Source organism: Procambarus clarkii, chromosome 92, assembly GCF_040958095.1.
Source record: "Procambarus clarkii isolate CNS0578487 chromosome 92, FALCON_Pclarkii_2.0, whole genome shotgun sequence".
In the NCBI taxonomy this organism is placed as follows: domain Eukaryota; kingdom Metazoa; phylum Arthropoda; class Malacostraca; order Decapoda; family Cambaridae; genus Procambarus; species Procambarus clarkii.
The window spans coordinates 3,110,688-3,133,684 of record NC_091241.1 but is presented as its reverse complement, the minus strand read 5'-3'; the positions used below and the strand labels follow the sequence as shown (position 1 = coordinate 3,133,684).

Here is a 22,997-nt window from a genome sequence, read left to right as displayed (position 1 = left end):
GTGCACCAAGCCTCCGCCCCCGCACAACGGGTGCACCAACCCTCCACCCCCGCACAACGGGTGCACCAACCCTCCACCCCCGCACAACGGGTGCACCAACCCTCCGCCCCCGCACAACGGGTGCACCAAGCCTCCACCCCCGCACAACGGGTGCACCAAGCCTCCACCCCCGCACAACGGGTGCACCAAGCCTCCACCCCCGCACAACGGGTGCACCAAGCCTCCACCCCCGCACAACGGGTGCACCAAGCCTCCACCCCCGCACAACGGGTGCACCAAGCCTCCACCCCCGCACAACGGGTGCACCAAGCCTCCGCCCCCGCACAACGGGTGCACCAAGCCTCCGCCCCCGCACAACGGGTGCACCAAGCCTCCACCCCCGCACAACGGGTGCACCAAGCCTCCACCCCCGCACAACGGGTGCACCAAGCCCCCGCCCCCGCACAACGGGTGCACCAAGCCTCCGCCCCCGCACAACGGGTGCACCAAGCCTCCGCCCCCGCACAACGGGTGCACCAAGCCTCCGCCCCCGCACAACGGGTGCACCAAGCCTCCGCCCCCGCACAACGGGTGCACCAAGCCTCCGCCCCCGCACAACGGGTGCACCAAGCCAAGTACAGTAGGCCTATATCTACACACAAGAATTCTAAACAATAACAAAGCACGCACTGCAACATCCTAACGGTCTACTGTTATGCCCATGACACACATTCTTTAATCAAATAGCTGAAGCCTCGTGCTTTCTCCGCGAGAGATCCAGGCCCTTGTTCGCATGTAAATACTTTTTATATCCTTATCATGTCCAGGACACACAGCTAAGCCACAACAGACAAATACGGAAGGCTCGTTATTCAAAAATATACCGTTTATGTGATGAGAATTGTTATTCGAATTAATATATGTATGAAAAGTAGCATTACTGTTAGCAGTATTTGTTAAAACTAATACTAAACATAGTATTTTGAGTGTAAATAGGCGTAGGCCTATTAATAGTATACTGCAAGAGTCTACCTTTCCTATTGTTAATTTCGAAAATATATTTAAATAAATCGGGTTTCTTAGTAAGATCGTAAACTCCAGCACAATTACCATAAAACATTAAGTCATTTAAAATATAATTACCAGCCCAGGGGAAAGTGGGCCCTGGTAACCCAGTTGTGCCAGCAGTCACGTGTATGGGTTCTGGACACCTTCACGTGACGCCCGCACCCGCACTCAAACACCACACACGCGCACGCTGGCCACACGCACTCATGGTGGTATGGAGGCGTGGCCGCTCAAGGAGGAGGAAAGTCAACAAAGGATTGATTTATGAAGATTAAGCCACCCAAAAGGTGGCACGGACAGTTAATGAGCTCCGAAGCACCAGGAGGCTGTTTATAACAATAACAATCGATTGACAAGTTTTCATACTTGTAAACCGTTTAATAAATATAACCAAAGCCGTCAAAGATTGAGGAAAGATGTACACGTTGGTAAGTGCTTGCGTAACGGCTTCGTGACTGTGGTCCCAGATATTCAGCTCCAGGTGAACACCTTGAAACACACCAGTGTGTAAACAGCGTTACCATCGCGTTGGCTTCCACACATTCCTCAACAAAGCTGAGATACGCATGACCTAGAATCATTCCTAAGCTACCAGTGTCTTGAACCACCAACCGTTCAGAACTAGGTGGACCAAACCCAGGCATGTGTGATGAGGCGTGAGTGTGGATCCCAGCATGAGTAATGACGCCTGTGTGTGTGTGTGGATCCCAGCATGTGTGATGAGGCGTGAGTGTGGATCCCAGCATGAGTAATGACGCCTGTGTGTGTGTGTGCATCCCAGCATGTGTGATGAGGCATGAGTGTGGATCCCAGCATGAGTAATGAGGCCTGTGTGTGTGAGGATCCCAGCATGAGTAATGAGGCGTGTGTGGGGATCCCAGCATGTGTGATGAGGCATGTGTGTGTGGATCCCAGCATGAGTAATGACGCCTGTGTGTGTGTGTGGATCCCAGCATGTGTGATGAGGCGTGAGTGTGGATCCCAGCATGAGTAATGACGCCTGTGTGTGTGTGTGGATCCCAGCATGTGTGATGAGGCGTGTGTGTGGATCCCAGCATGAGTAATGACGCCTGTGTGTGTGTGTGTGTGGATCCCAGCATGTGTGATGAGGCGTGAGTGTGGATCCCAGCATGAGTAATGAGGCCTGTGTGTGTGTGTGGATCCCAGCATGTGTGATGAGGCGTGTTTGTGGATCCCAGCAACTCCCCCATACCCCCCCCCCACTATTCTCTCGTTATAATAGTTATATAAAAACACACACACACACATATTATATATATATATATATATATATATATATATATATTTATATATATATATATATATATATATATATATATATTTATATATATATATATATATATATTTATATATATATATATATATTTATATATATATATATGTGTGTGTGTGTGTGTGTGTGTGTGTGTGTGTGTGTGTGTGTGTGTGTGTTATATAAAACACAACCCTTCTTCAGTTATCTTTAAGTTATCTACAACACCCAGGTAGCCAAGGGCAGGGAGGAGGCCACATCTTACTAACAAAGTATACACACACAAGTTCAAGAAGAGAAACATTCTCCGATATACACTAAACTACGGCCACTTTAATATTAGCGAAGTTAATTTAACTCTTAACCACAGACGTTGGCATTAAGTAGCACACACACTTGCTACTCCCTAACAAATCCAACCTTTTAGCCTAAATTGAAGCCTAAAAACCCAAGCAACTCACCTAAGCCTATTGAGTCCGATGCATAGAACCCCCCCCCCCCCATCCCCCCCGTCAACCTCTGATGTTACGAGCCTAGTGTGTGTGTGCAGCCCAAGGCTACAGGTGTGTGTAGCCAACAGTAGGCACGAGATGCCGCTTAGTATCAGGTATGGAAGCCACCAAGTTACAGGAGCCCAGATTCACGAAGCAGTTACGCAAGTACTTACAAACCTGTACATCTTTTCTCAGTCTTTGGCGGCTTTGTTTACAGTTATTAAACAGTTAATGAGCTCAGAAGCCCCAGGAGGCTGTTTATAACAATTGAATGGGAAGTTTCATGCTTGTAAACTGTTTAATAGATGTAACCAAAGCCACGCGCTCGCCAGGTGTGGGGGGGACGCCACACACAAGCGCTCGTCAGGTGTGGGGGGGACGCCACACACAAGCGCTCGCCAGGTGTGGGGGGGACGCCACACACAAGCGCTCGTCAGGTGTGGGGGGGACGCCACACACAAGCGCTCGTCAGGTGTGGGGCGACGCCACACACAAGCGCTCGTCAGGTGTGGGGCGACGCCACACACAAGCGCTCGTCAGGTGTGGGGGGGGGGGGGACGCCACACACAAGCGCTCGTCAGGTGTGGGGGGGGGGGGACGCCACACACAAGCGCTCGCCAGGTGTGGGGGGGGGACGCCACACACAAGCGCTCGCCAGGTGTGGGGGGGACGCCACACACAAGCGCTCGCCAGGTGTGGGGCGGGGACACCACACACAAGCGCTCGTCAGGTGTGGGGCAGGGACGCCACACACAAGCGCTCGTCAGGTGTGGGGCGGGGACGCCACACACAAGCGCTCGTCAGGTGTGGGGGGGGGGGTGGACGCCACACACAAGCGTTCGTCAGGTGTGGGGGGGGGGACGCCACACACAAGCGCTCGTCAGGTGTGGGGGGGGACGCCACACACAAGCGCTCGTCAGGTGTGGGGGGGGACGCCACACACAAGCGCTCGTCAGGTGTGGGGGGACGCCACACACAAGCGCTCGTCAGGTGTGGGGCGACGCCACACACAAGCGCTCGTCAGGTGTGGGGCGACGCCACACACAAGCGCTCGTCAGGTGTGGGGCGACGCCACACACAAGCGCTCGTCAGGTGTGGGGCGACGCCACACACAAGCGCTCGTCAGGTGTGGGGCGACGCCACACACAAGCGCTCGTCAGGTGTGGGGCGACGCCACACACAAGCGCTCGTCAGGTGTGGGGCGACGCCACACACAAGCGCTCGTCAGGTGTGGGGCGACGCCACACACAAGCGCTCGTCAGGTGTGGGGCGACGCCACACACAAGCGCTCGTCAGGTGTGGGGCGACGCCACACACAAGCGCTCGTCAGGTGTGGGGCGACGCCACACACAAGCGCTCGTCAGGTGTGGGGCGACGCCACACACAAGCGCTCGTCAGGTGTGGGGCGACGCCACACACAAGCGCTCGTCAGGTGTGGGGCGACGCCACACACAAGCGCTCGTCAGGTGTGGGGCGACGCCACACACAAGCGCTCGTCAGGTGTGGGGCGACGCCACACACAAGCGCTCGTCAGGTGTGGGGCGGGGACGCCACACACAAGCGCTCGTCAGGTGTGGGGCGGGGACGCCACACACAAGCGCTCGTCAGGTGTGGGGGGACGCCACACACAAGCGCTCGTCAGGTGTGGGGCGACGCCACACACAAGCGCTCGTCAGGTGTGGGGCGACGCCACACACAAGCGCTCGTCAGGTGTGGGGCGGGGACGCCACACACAAGCGCTCGTCAGGTGTGGGGCGGGGACGCCACACACAAGCGCTCGTCAGGTGTGGGGCGGGGACGCCACACACAAGCGCTCGTCAGGTGTGGGGCGGGGACGCCACACACAAGCGCTCGTCAGGTGTGGGGCGGGGACGCCACACACAAGCGCTCGTCAGGTGTGGGGCGGGGACGCCACACACAAGCGCTCGTCAGGTGTGGGGCGGGGACGCCACACACAAGCGCTCGTCAGGTGTGGGGCGACGCCACACACAAGCGCTCGTCAGGTGTGGGGCGACGCCACACACAAGCGCTCGTCAGGTGTGGGGAGACGCCACACACAAGCGCTCGTCAGGTGTGGGGCGACGCCACACACACACGCTCGTCAGGACACACATGCTCGTCAGGTGTGGGGGGACGCAACAACAAGGTGTGTCAAGACAGAGGTCTTAATATGGACATACAAACTGCACAGGTGCAGCGATGAGTCATGTGTGCGCGCATGTGTAATTATTTTCACGTGTGTAGTTATACTGAAGGGAGAGAGGGAGGGATGAAGGGAGGGAAGGGATGTAGGAAGAGGGAGAGAGGGATAAGGAGGAAGGGTGGGAAAGGGTAGAGAGGGAGGGAAGTGAGAGAAAGAGACGAGGAAAGAGAAGAGTAAAAGGGGGGGGGGGAGCCTACAAATTACAACAAACAAATTACGTTGATTTGTAGACTCAACGTCCCCGCGGCCCGGTCCCTGGCCAAGCCTCCTCGTTGCTGGACTGGTCAACCAGGCTGTTGGACGCGGCTGCTTGCAGCCTGACGTATGAATCACAACCTGGTTGATCAGGTATCCTCTGGAGGTGTTTATCCAGTTCTCTCTTGAACACTGTGAGGGGTCGGCCAGGTATGCCCCTTATGTGTAGTGGAAGCGTGTTGAACAGTCTCGGGCCTCTGATGTTGATAGTTCTCTTTTGAACACTGTGAGGGGTCGGCCAGTTATGTCCCTTATGTGTAGTGGAAGCGTGTTGAACAGTCTCGGGCCTCTGATGTTGATAGTTCTCTCTTGAACACTGTGAGGGGTCGGCCAGTTATGCCCCTTATGTGTAGTGGAAGCGTGTTGAACAGTCTCGGGCCTCTGATGTTGATAGTTCTCTTTTGAACACTGTGAGGGGTCGGCCAGTTATGTCCCTTATGTGTAGTGGAAGCGTGTTGAACAGTCTCGGGCCTCTGATGTTGATAGTTCTCTCTTGAACACTGTGAGGGGTCGGCCAGTTATGCCCCTTATGTGTAGTGGAAGCGTGTTGAACAGTCTCGGGCCTCTGATGTTGATAGTTCTCTCTCAGAGTACCTGTTGCACCTCTGCTCTTCAATGGGGGTATTCTGCACATCCTGCCATGTCTTCTGTCTCATATGGTGTTATTTCTGTGTGCAGGTTTGGGACCAGCCCCTCTACTATTTTCCAAGTATAAATTATTATGTATCTCTCCCGCCTGCGCTCAAGAGAATACAGATTTAGGCTCTTTAGTCGGTCCCAATAGTTTAGATGTTTTACTGAGTGGATTCTAGCAGTAAAGGATCTCTGCACGCTCTCCAGGTCAGCAATTTCTCCAGCTTTGAAAGGTGCTGTCATTGTGCAGCAGTACTCCACTCTAGAGAGCACAAGCGTCTTGAAGAGTATCATCATCGGTATAGCATCTCTAGTGTGAAAAGTTCTTGTTATCCAACCTGTCCTTTTTCTTGCAGTTGTGACGGCTACTTTATTGTGTTCTTTAAAGGTAAGGTCTTCCGACATGAGAACACCCAAATCCTCTACTGCCATGTTGTTATAGATTCAGCTACTCGGAACATAAGTTCCAAGTAGCACGGGCTATGGTGAGCCCGTTGTGGACTTATCTGGCACAGGAGCGGGGCAAGTAGCACCGGCTATGGTTAGCCGTCCAAAAAAGCTCTCTACTGCCAGGAGAAACACCAATTTACAAAACGTTCACGTTAAGTGAAACCGTTTCTTAAACTGGTCTGGCGTACACCAGACCCAGTACCGGGCGGCCCAACCTGCTCGACGAGCGCGACCTCGATATGAGCCTAATGTGTATGGCTACCAAAGCGTGGATGTGGATGGCAGTTTATATGACACGGACGTGGGTCAGTCATTCCTCTGGGCGTCAGTAGTAGTCAGAGAAAGTTGAACATTTCCGTATAGAACAGGATGCTGCTTCAGAAAACTTTACTTTTTAAGGCTGCTCATAGCCTAGTTGATAGTGCTGCGGCCTCATACGCGTGCGGGCCTTGGTTCGAGACCCATATAGTCCAGGTGAATGGAGTGTATGTATACGCTCTGGCTGCCTGTGACCAGCTACTTGGGCTGGACGGTAGAGTATCTGTCTCGCTTCGATTGATGATTGATAAAGATTAAACCACCCAAGAGGTGGCACGGGCATGAATAGCCCGTAAGTGGTAGCTCTCGCTTCATGCAGGTCGGCGTTTAATCCCAGTCCGTCCAAGTGGTTGGTCATCATTCCTTTCCTCCGTCCCATCCCAAACCCTTATCCTGACCCCTTCCAAGTGCTATATAGCCGTAATGGCTTGGCGCGCTCTCCTGATAACCAGAAGGGAACTGCCTGTCGCCTGACAATGAATAATTATACAATTATAATTAACGCGAGATACTAGACTGATCAGTTGCCATACCACACCATGGATGGTATGGCAACCATATGGAGTGTGTCTCCATATGGTGGTGGAGAGAAACTCCTCCAACAAGCCATAGGCCAGGAGGCTGCCGTATCACAGGATGTGTGCACCCCGGCTGGGAGAGATACCACCACCGCTACACACAACCTCCCCACCAACTCTCTTCACCAGCTTAATACAGCAACAGTATAATATAGTAGCACAGGAGACATCTCCCGTCACGCAGGGTACAGTCGCACCTCCACAGATCTCCAGTATCAGCTCTTGATACTGGTAATGGCTCAAAAGAGCCACCACTTACGGGCTATTCGTGCCCGTGCCACCTTTTGGGTGGCTTAATCTTCATCAATCAATCAATCAATACAGTAGCACCACAACAGTGTTCACCAACATCACCATAACACAGTATACTATACAACCATTACATCATACAGAACTTTAAGCAGCCACCAAAGTTTGACAAGAGACAATAAGGACTTATCAATGCGTACATGCATGTGCAGATTCTATATATTTTTCCCGGTATGAACATGTGAGAGGGATTTAAACAGCGCGAAACACTAGGCTATTCACCATTATCCAAGACATGAGTGCGCTCAACCCTCTTCATCCGCCCACAGTTAAGTGCATCGTACGGCCGGCAGCGGCGTGACTTATACAGGTCAACTATATGACCTTGAACTTTGGCGTTTTGACCTCATTTAGCGCACTGTTTATGTAACGGGCATTACATATGACAACGCTGATGGAGCTAAATGACAGGAGGTATTATTGATATAATAAAAACAGTTTATGAATATGCTGACATTTGCGCGACAACCTCTCCTCCCTTGTCTGGCAGTGTAAGATTGTACACTTAGTCAGCTGGGTACATGTACACATTTGAACATTACATTATTACATTAGTGCCATATCTTTACCAGTAATACACCACGGAGGTGGGGCTCGCACCTGACAATGTTCTCAACAAGGCAACTGTGAGTTAATTCAGACGACAAACTCATAATACGCTAAATACTCACTTAAGAGTTCTTTCATAATCTAGGTCAAGATTCATTGATCAATCATTTACGCATGCACTTATGAAACCTGTACATCTTTCAACAAGTATGACGGCTTTGTTTACACTTATTAAACAGTTTACGAGCTTCAATAACATCGTAGTGATCAAACTGTTTTTGATTAATTGATTCAGAGATCAAACTGTTTAATAAATGTAAAAAGTCGCCTTGATTGTTGAAAGCAACCCGTCCTCGACCCACGTCCATTCCATCCAGCGGTCAACCCCACAGACGCATTCATAAATTTTTCCATACTGTTCATTCAAAATGGGAATTTTCTCAAATATAAATTAATATAATATATTAGCATATTGGGCATATTTAAGTATAGGTTAGGTCAGGTGTTTAGGTTCAGTAGGCGATTATTTGTATTTGTAGTACGTGGGTGAAGCATTTACAGCGTTGTGGTTCGAACAAAATTCGTCAGTTAAGTACTTGTTCAGGCCGTCCTCCAAACAACAGCCCGTCCTCCAAACAAACATCCAAAAGTGATTCCATCCACCCGCCAAACCCCCAGCTGTTTATGAATGAAAAGCGGTTTACACACGACTCACAACTGCTGATGTTCGAACATATCCGGAACAAGTGCTTCACTGACGAATTTTGTTCGAATCACAACGCTGTAAATGCTTCACCCACGTACTACAAATACAAATAATCGCCAACAGAACCTAAACACCTAACCTAACCTAACCTATGCCTATATATACACAATATGCTAATATATTATAATATTAATTTATACTTGAGAAATTTCCCGTTTTGAATGAACAGCAAGTTAAAATTTATGAATGCGTCTGTGGGGTTGACCGCTGGATGGAATGGACTTGAGTCGAGGACGGGTTGACTTGTTCCGGAAGTGTTCGAACGTCATCAGTTGTGAGTCGTGTGTAAACCGTTTTTCATTCATAAACAGCGAGTTTAGCGGGTGTATGGAACCGCTTTTGGGTCATTGTTTGGAGAACGGATGGTTGAAAGATGTACAGGTTTCCTAAGTAGATGAGTAGATAAGTAAATGCTTCATTAACCCTAGCCCAGGTTACTGCCAGGACGGGAGCACAAGGTCCAGTCTTACTGATAACAATATCAATAATAATTATACTTTAAGCAATAGAACTACCAAAGAAGCTTGTTATCTGATTAGTATGGGAGTGGAGAGAGGGGGGGGTCTAGAATAACTATCCAGTCTTTTTTTGGCATCTAACCATTGTAATGAACCAAAACTATAGTTCAAAGAGCAGAGGTGCCATAGGCACAATCAGAGAACACTGTATAAACATCAGAGGTCCGCGGTTGTTCAACGTCCTCCCAGTAAGCATAAGAAATATTGCCGGAACAACCGTGGCAATTTTCAAGAGGAAACTAGATTTATTCCTCCAAGGAGTGCCGGACCAACCGGGCTGTGGTGGGTATGTGGGCCTGCGAGCCACTCCAAGCAACAGCCTGGTGGACCAAACTCTCACAAGTCAAGCCTGGCCTCGGGCCGGGCTTGGGGAGTAGAAGAACTCCCAGAACCCCATCAACCAGGTATCAACCAGGTATAGCATCTTGCTATCCATATGCATAGGTTAATAGTATGGAACAGCCTAGCTGATCTCGTGTACAATTTAATTGTGGTGATTCCCTACATTGTGACGTAATAGTGAATAGCGATAGACTGACTAAACTCTACTGTGTTACATGTAGTTCATAATACTGAACATTCAAATGTTTAAGTTATGCCAATGTAAAGTGGGCTATCGTCATCTTGTTAGAAATGATACAGAGCAGATCAACTGAGACTACAGCTACTGAAAACTGTAAAATGGTCGACTTTTACCATTCATCATTGTCCACAATACCCATGGTTACCTTGCGATGATTTCGGGGCTCAATGTCCCCGCGGGCCAGTCCCCGACCTGGTTGCTGGACTGGCCAAACAGGCTGTTGGACGCGACTGCTCGCAGCCTGACGTATGAATTACAGCCTGGTTGACCAGGTATCCTTTGGAGGTATTTATCAATAGTAGTAGAAGTACTACTACTAGTTTTACTAATGCTAGTAGTAATAGTAGTAGTTTCACCATCATGGTTACCTAGCAGTAAATAGGTACCTGGGAGTTAGTCAGCTGTCACGGGCTGCTTCCTGGGGGTGGAGGCCTGGTCGAGGACCGGGCCGCGGGGACACTAAACCCCGAAATCATCTCAAGATAAGCTCAAGAAGATATGGTAGTCACGAAAATTAGGCTTGGCTAAATATCACAAAACATGACAACTTCACAGTCGTGTTGTTGAAATCACACAGGAAGACAAAAGCATGTCACAGCCTAATATTAACACAGCCCGGGATAGGAAGGCAGCACAAGACGCGGGAACAAAGCCACTGCCGTGTCAGCGATGATGCCACAAGCATACTTGATGCCCTTGCAAGCACAAAGGCATACCAGGAAGAGATGCTATACCGAGCCAATGTCATCTGTTGATTGCAATGTCATTGTTTACATATACCTCATTAAGCAAGAATATGCATTGAAAATGAAGCACAACAAAGTTCTCTGAACTAAAGCAAACTGGACTTGTAACTGAATATACACTATTGACTGCTTGTTCAAGCTAAGGTACTATAGGCTATATACATGGTCATCTTACCAACAAATGATCCCACCTAGAAAGCTTGTTAGTTTATATAGGTAATTATCATTAAGTTAAGTGTTTAACAATTAATGTAACATGACAAACGCGTGAAATATTTCATCCCTCCAAAATTATAGCCAGACGCAACTAGAAATATTAGAAGGCAAAGGCCGATAGACCTTTGAGATCTCTCTCTCTCTCTCCTGGTTGATACCTGGTTGATGGGGTTCTGGGAGTTGTTCTACTCCCCAAGCCCGGCCCGAGGCCAGGCTTGACTAGTGAGAGTTTGGTCCACCAGGCTGTTGCTTGGAGCGGCCCGCAGGCCCACATACCTACCACAGCCCGGTTGGTCCGGCACTCCTTGGAGGAATAAATCTAGTTTCCTCTTGAAAATGTCCACGGTTGTTCCGGCAATATTTCTTATGCTTGCTGGGAGGACGTTGAACAACCGCGGACCTCTGATGTTTATACAGTGTTCTCTGACTGTGCCTATGGCGCCTCTGCTCTTCACTGGTTCTATTCTACATTGTCTTCCATATCGTTCACTCCAGTACGTTGTTATTTTACTGTGTAGATTTGGTACTTGGCCCTCCAGTATCTTCCAGGTGTATATTATTTGATATCTCTCTCGTCTTCTTTCTAGTGAGTACATTTGGAGGGCTTTGAGACGATCCCAATAATTTAGGTGCTTTATTGCGTCTATGCGTGCCGTATATGTTCTCTGTATTCCCTCTATTTCAGCAATCTCTCCTGCTCTGAAGGGGGAAGTGAGTACTGAGCAGTACTCAAGACGGGACAACACAAGTGACTTGAAGAGTACAACCATTGTGATGGGATCCCTGGATTTGAAAGTTCTCGTAATCCATCATTTTTCTGGCTGTCGCAATATTTGCTTGGTTATGCTCCTTAAACGTTAGGTCGTCAGACATTATTATTCCCAAATCCTTTACATGCTGTTTTCCTACTATGGGTACATTTGATTGTGTTTTGTACTCTGTATTATGTTTAAGGTCCTCATTTTTACCGTACCTGAGTACCTGGAATTTATCACTGTTAAACATCATGTTATTTTCTGATGCCCAGTCGAAAACTTTATTAATATCAGCTTGAAGTTTTTCAATGTCCTCAGCCGAGGTAATTTTCATACTGATTTTTGTGTCATCTGCAAAGGATGATACGAAGCTGTGACTTGTATTTTTGTCTATATCTGATATGAGAATAAGGAAAAGCAGCGGTGCAAGGACTGTACCCTGAGGTACAGAGCTTTTCACTGCACTTGGACTAGATTTTATATGGTTGACCGTTATTCGCTGAGTGCTGTTTGACAGAAAACTGAGTATCCAGCGTCCTACTTTACCGGTTATTCACATTGACTTCATTTTGTGTGCTATCACGCCATGGTCACATTTATCAAAAGCCTTTGCGAAGTCCGTGTATATCACATCAGCATTCTGTTTTTCTTCTAATGCCTCAGTGACTTTGTCGTAGTGCTCAAGTAGCTGTGAGAGGCACGCCTCCTCCTAGACCTCTCAAAGAAAGAGAAATTGAGGGTGCGTCCAGCAGGAGAGCTACGAGGCCACGGGGACAAGCATTCACTTAGGACCGGCAACAACCTCTAGCCAGGACCAAGGACAGACAGCCTTCCCTCACGGGCACACCAAAATAGGGCCTACCAGCCCATGGCGTCAGACGGGTGGCAGGGCGAAGCCTGTATAAGGAATACCACCACCATGCCGGGCAACTCTCCAGATGTGCTCCAACCTTTTCCCACCCTCCCCTCCCCTCCCCTCTCCTCCCCAGGGCCGGATAGCCCAATAGGCTAAGTAGGTCGTGGCTTAACACCCACCACCATTTTGGTTTTACCATAAAATGGCCAAATGTCAAATAATACTTGGAGTAATCAATTACTTGGTAATTGGCTGCTTTCATGTATACAGTTATTTTCTGAAAATGGGAATAAAACTGATAAAATACAGTATACGAAAATGGCCTCATTGTATTCCTCTGCAAAACTATGCATAATATAACTTATAATTAATCATTACGTATTATTATGATGCGAACTGTCTTCATGTATGTGTTTAGCCATTAAACAGCCACACTGACCAGAGGGCGGGGACCCATTTATCTGTTTTAGCCTAGGGGGTCAAGACCAGTTAGGTCCGCCCCCCCCTCACCACCCTGCCTCCTGGAAGTAGTTGTTGAATTGTTCACTCCCTATTTCATTGACTCGGGTGTTCTGGACGACATCCTAACAATTTATCCAAAATTTGCTTGTCCATTTTAAAGAATGAAGAACAATTTTATTTAAATTACTTCTAAGCTGCATCACTTATGAACCCATTCCTGCCCTTGTGTGGCAGTGCACAATAGAAAGTTGTTTTCACATATTCATACATTAAAACATTGATTGTAACCATGATATATATATGTGCCAGTTTAGAGCTATTGTCTTGTGTATGACCCTCTGTCCTGCGTGACAGTGAATACCAGCATTATCCTCACTTTAATAGGACTTAATTGAAATTCTCAGATTAGGCAAAATTGTAATTAATTTTGTCAATAAAGATGTTAATAATAAGTCTCCCTTACTCACCTCCACTGATTAAAAGACAACACTACAGATAGTGGTCAAGATGTCACTGATTGACTTTTACATCGACATTCACTCAAATATCGCGAGACATCCATAAACTTATTGGTGAAATACAGTAATAAGTTTGCTGGTCACCATATGACCACAAGGTATTTTCAATCAACATAATTACGGTTATAACCGTAAACGGTCACGACTCTCAAATGTCTTGGAAATACCAACAATTATGAACAAAAACACATGTGACGCAAGTGTGTAGTGTCTCGATGGACTCTTGAGATAACACGCTATTTCTGGCCCCAGGATATCAGGCAGCCTCCATCCCCACCCTTCATCCAGGTAAACACACACCCTATGTTCACCATCATACGTCAGGCTGCGAGCAGCCGCGTCCAACAGCCTGGTTGACTAGTCCAGTAATCAAGAGGCCTGGTCGGGGACCGAGCCGCAGAGACGTTGAGCCCCGAAATCATCACAGGGTAAGGTAACCACCGCTAGACGTACTTAACGATGCCTACATTACCTGGATAATATTGGGCGCTGATGAGGTCTGATGAGCCACTCATCAGGGGTCATCAGACCCGTGATGGCGAAGTCTGATGAGGTCTGATGAGCCACTCATCAGACCTCGTGTTTTATAAATAGTTTTAAATGTTCACTGTGTAATTATATTTTGCATCAGTAAATATCAGCTCAAATTTATTTTCAAAGTTAAGGTTAGCATATATTTAACGGCACTTTTCCTGCTGGTCGTAAAATTGCCATGTAATACATTTGTAAACATTTACCATGAGGCTTTTCAAGTTTTACTACTGACCGTAATACTTTAACTAAATGCGAAAATTAACAGTTTAATGGTTAATTGCAATTTGTGTGACGAATTTGGTCAGACTCCATTACGCTCTACACATTTATTTCTGCCACAAATGAAAACCAATATGCACTGACAAAATATATGTAACTTAGGACGTTTAGTTAATAATGCATCTTGTAATTAACACCAACCACAAAGACTGAATACAGTGATGACACCAAGCACAAAGACTGAATACAGTAATGACACCAAGCACAAAGACTGAATACAGTGATGACACCAACCACAAAGACTGAATACAGTGATGACACCAACCACAAAGACTGAATACAGTGATGACACCAACCACAAAGACTGAATACAGTGATGACACCAACCACAAAGACTGAATACAGTGATGACACCAAGCACAAAGACTGAATACAGTGATGACACCAACCACAAAGACTGAATACAGTAATGACACCAACCACAAAGACTGAATACAGTAATGACACCAACCACAAAGACTGAATACAGTAATGACACCAACCACAAAGACTGAATACAGTAATGACACCAACCACAAAGACTGAATACAGTAATGACACCAACCACAAAGACTGAATACAGTAATGACACCAACCACAAAGACTGAATACAGTAATGACACCAACCACAAAGACTGAATACAGTAATGACACCAACCACAAAGACTGAATACAGTAATGACACCAACCACAAAGACTGAATACAGTAATGACACCAACCACAAAGACTGAATACAGTAATGACACCAACCACAAAGACTGAATACAGTAATGACACCAACCACAAAGACTGAATACAGTAATGACACCAACCACAAAGACTGAATACAGTAATGACACCACAAAGACTGAATACAGTAATGACACCACAAAGACTGAATACAGTAATGACACCACAAAGACTGAATACAGTAATGACACCACAAAGACTGAATACAGTAATGACACCAACCACAAAGACTGAATACAGTAATGACACCAACCACAAAGACTGAATACAGTAATGACACCAACCACAAAGACTGAATACAGTAATGACACCAACCACAAAGACTGAATACAGTAATGACACCAACCACAAAGACTGAATACAGTAATGACACCAAGCACAAAGACTGAATACAGTAATGACACCAAGCACAAAGACTGAATACAGTGATGACACCAAGCACAAAGACTGAATACAGTAATGACACCAACCACAAAGACTGAATACAGTAATGACACCAACCACAAAGACTGAATACAGTAATGACACCAACCACAAAGACTGAATACAGTAATGACACCAACCACAAAGACTGAATACAGTAATGACACCAACCACAAAGACTGAATACAGTAATGACACCAACCACAAAGACTGAATACAGTAATGACACCAACCACAAAGACTGAATACAGTAATGACACCAACCACAAAGACTGAATACAGTAATGACACCAACCACAAAGACTGAATACAGTAATGACACCAACCACAAAGACTGAATACAGTGATGACACCAAGCACAAAGACTGAATACAGTGATGACACCAAGCACAAAGACTGAATACAGTGATGACACCAAGCACAAAGACTGAATACAGTGATGACACCAACCACAAAGACTGAATACAGTAATGACACCAACCACCACAAGACTAAATACAGCAATGCCAGAATACAAAGGCCAAAACCGTCAGCAATTTCAAACCGTTATACAGTATAACAAAGTGCTAGGAAGACAGGACAACACGAGCGTAGCTCTCATTAGTTCGTGTCGCTAACTACACTTAGGTAATTACACACACACACGCAGGGGGCCTAGCAGCTGAGTGAAGAGTGCTCTGGGGTCCTAAGGGCCCGGGTCCGATTCCCGGCCGTGTCGGAAACAAATGGGCAAAGTTTCTTTCAACGTGAAAGAAATTCGAGCGCGCACACACAAACTGTGTGCGCGCGCGATTCTGTAATTATCTATTATTCTGTAATTATTCGATTCTGTAATTATCCATTATTCCGTAATAACAATAAGCCTTATTATTCCATAATAACAATAAGCATTATTATTCCATAATAACAATAAACATTATTATTCCATAATAACAATAAACATTATTATTCCATAATAACAATAAGCATTATTATTCCGTAATAACAAGCATTATTATTCCAGAATAACAAGCATTATTATTCCAGAATAACAAGCATTATTATTCCGGAATAACAAGCATTATTATTCCAGAATAACAAGCATTATTATTCCGGAATAACAAGCATTATTATTCCAGAATAACAAGCATTATTATTCCGGAATAACAAGCATTATTATTCCAGAATAACAAGCATTATTATTCCGGAATAACAAGCATTATTATTCCAGAATAACAAGCATTATTATTCCGGAATAACAAGCATTATTATTCCAGAATAACAAGCATTATTATTCCGGAATAACAAGCATTATTATTCCAGAATAACAAGCATTATTATTCCAGAATAACAAGCATTATTATTCCAGAATAACAAGCATTATTATTCCGGAATAACAAGCATTATTATTCCAGAATAACAAGCATTATTATTCCGGAATAACAAGCATTATTATTCCAGAATAACAAGCATTATTATTCCGGAATAACAAGCATTATTATTCCAGAATAACAAGCATTATTATTCCGGAATAACAAGCATTATTATTCCAGAATAACAAGCATTATTATTCCGGAATAACAAGCATTATTATTCCAGAATAACAAGCATTATTATTCCGGAATAACAAGCATTATTATTCCAGAATAACAAGCATTATTATTCCGGAATAACAAGCATTATTATTCCAGAATAATAAGCATTATTATTACAGAATAATAATGCTTATTATTACAGGTTTATGATTAATAATCATTATCCAGTAATAATAAGCATTATTATTCTGCAATAACAAGAATTATTATTCTGTAATAATAAGAATTATTTTTTCTGTAATAATAAGCATTATTATTCTGTAATAATAAGAATTATTATTCTGTAATAAGAATTATTATTCTGTAATAATAAGAATTATTATTCTGTAATAATAAGAATTATTATTCTGTAATAATAAGAATTATTATTCTGTAATAATAAGCATTATTATTCTGTAATAAGAAGTATTATTATTCTGTAATAATAAGAATTATTATTCTGTAATAATAAGAATTATTATTCTGTAATAATAAGAATTATTATTCTGTAATAATAAGAATTATTATTCTGTAATAATAAGAACTATTATTCTGTAATATTTTTCTATAATAATTCTTATTATTATAGAATAAGAATTATTATTCTACAATAAGAATTATTCTACAATAAGAATTATTCTATAATAAGAATTATTCTATAATAAGAATTATTCTATAATAAGAATTATTCTATAATAAGAATTATTCTATAATAAGAATTATTCTATAATAAGAATTATTCTATAATAAGAATTATTATTCTGTAGTAAGATTACTAAATTATATTCTGTAATAAGAATAAGAGGCAGGTTAACAAATAAGACTTTACATTATACCTCCAGAAGCAAATCAATTAAATAAGAAAAAACACTTCTACATTCTTCATAGTACAGAACTACATGTCAAATCAATATACTGTACTTAAATTCCATATTACGTTGCTTTAAATAAATCTTAACACTATTTTTTTTTCTTTCACCAACAGGTAATTTATTTGTTGAAAAACACCCAACAGGTAATTTATTTGTTGAAAAACACCCAACAGGTAATTTATTTGTTGAAAAACACCCAACAGGTAATTTATTTGTTGAAAAACACCCAACAGGTAATTTATTTGTTGAAAAACACCCAACAGGTAATTTATTTGTTGAAAATCACCCAACAGGTAATTTATTTGTTGAAAATCACCCAACAGGTAATTTATTTGTTGAAAATCACCCAACAGGTAATTTATTTGTTGAAAATCACCCAACAGGTAATTTATTTGTTGAAAAACACCCAACAGGTTATTTATTTGTTGAAGATCACCCAACAGGTAATTTATTTGTTGAAAATCACCCAACAGGTAATTTATTTGTTGAAAATCACCCAACAGGTAATTTATTTGTTGAAAATCACCCAACAGGTTATTTATTTGTTGAAAAACACCCAACAGGTAATTTATTTGTTGAAAAACACCCAACAGGTAATGTATTTTTACACACCCCCTTTTAGTACAAATACACGCAATACATGATACACACATTTCAACATAACCACTGGATGGAACGACTGGGAACCACTGTACACCCAGTAAGTAACTGGAGACGTGGAAACCCCTTGTAGGTTTGGGTTCACGAGGAGACGTGTCGCTATATAACTCAACACATTCCAATCTCTGGTCAGAGATCTACAAAAAAAAAAAAAAATCATAAAAAAAACTATGCTACAAAACCCGAGGAAAATGTACAATTGTGCCGAACCGAGATGAATCCGCTAGCTTGACGTACATCATTTTAATAAAAGCACATGAAAATTGCACATCGTTGACCACTTGGAATACAGCACAATGCCACATTAAATAATTGCTTACTATTAACGAAAATATTAAATGTTTAATGGAAACAATGGCTTTTTATAAAGTTTTTGTTAACGATCCTTGCAACTTATAAATTAGGTTCGACATCAAAAACAAACACAATGATCTAATCAAATAATAACTTACATTCTCCGGCTTTACCTGTTGCAATATTATCACTAAGCTGGCGTGAAACCATATCGTTTCCGAGAATTCTGAACATACCGTTACAAAGAAGGTGCAACACTGCTGACGTTATTTGATGTGTCAATACAAAGCTTGTTGGAGAATTCCGACAAACTGCTGAACGGAAATGACAATGTTATTTAATCGTGGTGGTCCGGGTAATTCCTTAGTTGGTGGTCCAGGTAATTCCTTAGTTATTAATACGATAAACAGACAACAGGAACTTCGAATTATAGACAAACGCATTTTTTATTTAACCGTCACAGCCCTAGATATAAAAATCAACTCTAAACCCGGTTAAAAGTAAACCTATGGTAGGCCGTATTAATTAAATTATGTACAGTGTTTCCACAAGTTTTCACAAATCACTACTACTCTTAACTAGAACAAACTCCTAATATAAATCAATACATGAAATAACATGACCAGCGTCAGTTGTAAATGTCGGACAAATCAACGGCAAACACGACTGAACGACTGACACTAACCACAAAGAATAGCATATTCAACAACTTGCCTATAAATATTTACATAATCAGAGAGTTAACATTAGGAAATTTTATTACAAGTCAGATTTCCGGGGATCATCGTCCCCACGATCCGGTCTCTGACCAGGTCTCCTGGTTGGGGGGTCTAGTAAACCAGGCTGTTGGACGCAGCTGATCGCAGCCTGACGTATGAATCACAACCTAGCTGTTCAGGTATCTTTTGACTTATAATAACCAATATAATTTCCGAATGAAGCCAGGTTTATCCACATAGCCAAGAGCAGCAAAAAGACTAAGATTCAATAACTTAGTCTTGATATATGGGGGTGCATAAAAAAAAAGTTAATACATTAGTAATGTTGCCTACTCGCCAAATAGAACAATACAGCAAAAACAGGTTTTCACGTCGAATGGTGGAGCAAGCAATGAGGCAATCCCCCCACTCACAAGACGGGATGTGAAAGTATTGCCAGAGACGCGGTACACCTGATTTATACACTTCCACTACCGACAGCTGTCGCAGGTTCTCAGAACACACGACACACAGATTTAAACAACATGAATCATACACACCAGTACAATTCTGGCAAGAATGCATCTCGGCGGTTGCAGCGAAGCATTTGAACCCCCGTAAGCATCGAATCCCATGAATCACCAACCAGATTTAACGAGAAAAATGAGAGCAAACAGCTGACATACCTCTGGTCTCCTGGACAAGTCGACGCCATCATTCTCTATGTAGTCCGGGGTTTCCTTCTTACTACTGGTGAAGTTGAACACCAGCGTCGTTGCGTCGTGCTGGTTCCAACGGTCCCGGTGACTCGCCGTTTTGGTGGTGATTGGGGTACTCCCCGGACTGTTACCTCCTACGTTTGCGAGAGGTGGTTTGTTGGTAGTGTTGAAGGCCTCCACCAAGCTTCCCTTGTTGGGGCTCCTCACCAAGTCGACAGGGGACGGAGTGGGTTTGATGGGTTCACTTTTGACAGGAGTCACCACTTCTGGTTTTGATTCGACTTTCTTTGGGCTCGGCTTCTGAGGTTCCACTTTAGGAGGGGGTTTGTAAAGTTCCACCTTAGGGGCAGATTTGTTGGGTTCAACTTTGGTTTGTTTTGGGGATTCCACGTTTGTTGGGGAGGGTAATTTTGTTTGAGGGGGCTCTACTGGCGAAGTCTGTGGTCGGGACTCTGCGTTCTTAAGGTTCTTCCGGTGAACGAGCTCACTCTCTTGTGCCCTCTCACCTTTACTACTGAAGGGCGTGTGGGCGGGCACTCTGTGGGAAGCCACGGGGGAGGCTGGCAGGGGCGTGGGCGTTGGGGAAGACAGTTTTGGTGCCGCTAACTGGGCACTAGGGGTGTTGGCAGGTCTATTTGTAAAATTAAATTCCTGAGATTGACTCTCTTTTCTAATATTGGAGACGGCAATGTTGGATACCCTCCTCACCCCTTCCTCTACCTCAAACGCACTGAGACTTTCGCCTTGTGCCTGCCTGGGTCCAGGGTCACCATTCACCATGGGTGCTGTTACAGACGCACTCACGGGGGTCAACCCAGGCCGCGCCCTTACTGTACTTAATATTTCCTGACCAGAATGTGTAGAAGCGGTTGCATCGCCGTTTAGGGCTGTTGCACGCACACTAAGGGTGGCCCTTGGTGACGGCCGCGTCACCTGAGCCACTTTCTTAAGGGACGACTTGGCTTCCTCAATAGTGATGGAGTGTGTGGAGGATGGAGGAGACGCTATACGCGCAGGCATTACTATAGGCTTCACTTTAAGGGCAGGTTTGGACACTATTGCAACACCATTGGCCTTTGATGACTGAGCTGCTTTGTGCGCGGCAACACGAGCAGCTGTGCCCCGCAGGGGTCTGTTACCCGGTGCTTCGAATAACCTCTTAACCTGGCGAACTGTGTCAGGGGCTGGCATGTCCTCCTCCTCCACTAGGCTGGAGGACGACAGCCTGCGGGTGAGTGGGGGCGGCTCACCAGCGTCCACTGTCTGGCCAGCACCATTTACAGCCTTCTGCTCCATGGCCGCAGGTTTGCTGGTCTCTATGATGATGACGTCATCCTTGCCCAGTGCACACAGACTAGATTGGAGGCGACTTGTAGCCGACCGGCTCTTCGGAAGGCCCGGGGTTCTGATTCTAGCAGAATCTTCGGTTAACCTACAGCTCAGAGAGTCCACAGATCGCGCCCTTCGCATCACCTCACGGCGGTGACTGACGGCAGTGACAGGGGCGGCGCGGGGCTTGGCATCACTGATACCCCTTTCCTGCCACGTTTCCCGGGGCTCAGTGTCCAACAAGTCCTCCAGGGAGCTGAACCTCCTTAGCGACGGCCGGGACCTACTCTCCCTCATGGCTAGGCTCATGTACCGGTTTTTTAATTTGGACACGATGCCCGGTCCATACCGAAGTTCCTCATCTTCTTGAGCGTAGGAGTCACTGACGGTGGAGTACGTAGGTGAGGTGACCCTCGGCCCCTCGTCATATAAACCCTTATGATGCATGCTGCTTACGCTAACACTCGCTATTTCACCGGTTATAACATATTTATGGTTTTGACTTCCATCGTCACCGCCACTGACAGTCGCACAACCACCATCCAAACGTGAACTGACCGCCGAGTTGTTCGCATGAGACGGCGGGTGGGGGTGGGAGGGTAGAGGGCCACTCAGCGAGCGTGCGCCCGCCGGGTGGTGGGGGCCACTGAGCGAGCATGACGCCGCCGGGTGGTGTGGGCCACTGAGCGAGGATAGCGGCACAGACTGGCCAGGGCCACTGAGCGAGCATGGCGACACAGGCTGGCCAGGGCCACTGAGCGAGGATGACGGTGCAGGCTGCCCTGGGCCACTCATCAAGCCTCGTCCACGACCCGCCATCGGTGGTGCAGGAGCCGCCAGTCCAAATCCCCCGTGAATTCTGGCGTTTGCCCTCTTGCGTAGAATTAATTCTCGCTTCCAAGACGGGAGCTCGTCTAATGGGGCTTCCTGCCCGCTGATATAACCCTGCATCGTGGTCATGATGATACTGTCAGCTCCTTATCGGTCAAAACATCCGTCAAGTTGGAGATACCACACTTCCTGAGATAAAAGTCTTCTACCACACACACGTCGCCACTCCACCAGTCCCGTTTCCGACACGAGACTAGACCTGGACACTATGTACACACACACACACTCACACAACTCGTACCAAGACGTCAGTAATAGAGAGAATATGAAATAATTCCAGGTCCGGGAGGTGGCAGAGAGGCGTCCGCCGCCACCGCTCTATCTCCACTGTTGTTGATAAGCCAGTAACAGGGAGGCGTGCGCGCTCCCATATCTCCATTTTCCCTTCTTAATTGCTCTCCTGGTGGCGAATGGCCACCGCTGGTTATATCACATTGACATAATCCAAAATCCCTCTGTTCAATATTTCCCCTTTGCTAATGAGGGGAAGAGCAGGATGGTATGTCT

General features: G+C 45.4%; 1 protein-coding gene across 3 annotated transcripts in view; it reads right to left on the bottom strand.

Moving 5' to 3' along the window:
- Positions 1-22,813, bottom strand: part of LOC123775197 (nascent polypeptide-associated complex subunit alpha, muscle-specific form) — a 193,414-nt gene extending 170,601 nt beyond the window's left edge. For all 3 annotated transcript variants that reach the window (XM_045770174.2, XM_069319138.1, XM_069319139.1), the window contains exon 1: positions 20,238-22,813. In XM_045770174.2, coding sequence (XP_045626130.2) covers positions 20,238-22,559 — 2,322 coding nt within the window. In that variant the 5' untranslated portion in view covers positions 22,560-22,813. The remainder of the gene's footprint in view (positions 1-20,237) is intronic.
- Positions 22,814-22,997: the final 184 nt, after the last annotated feature.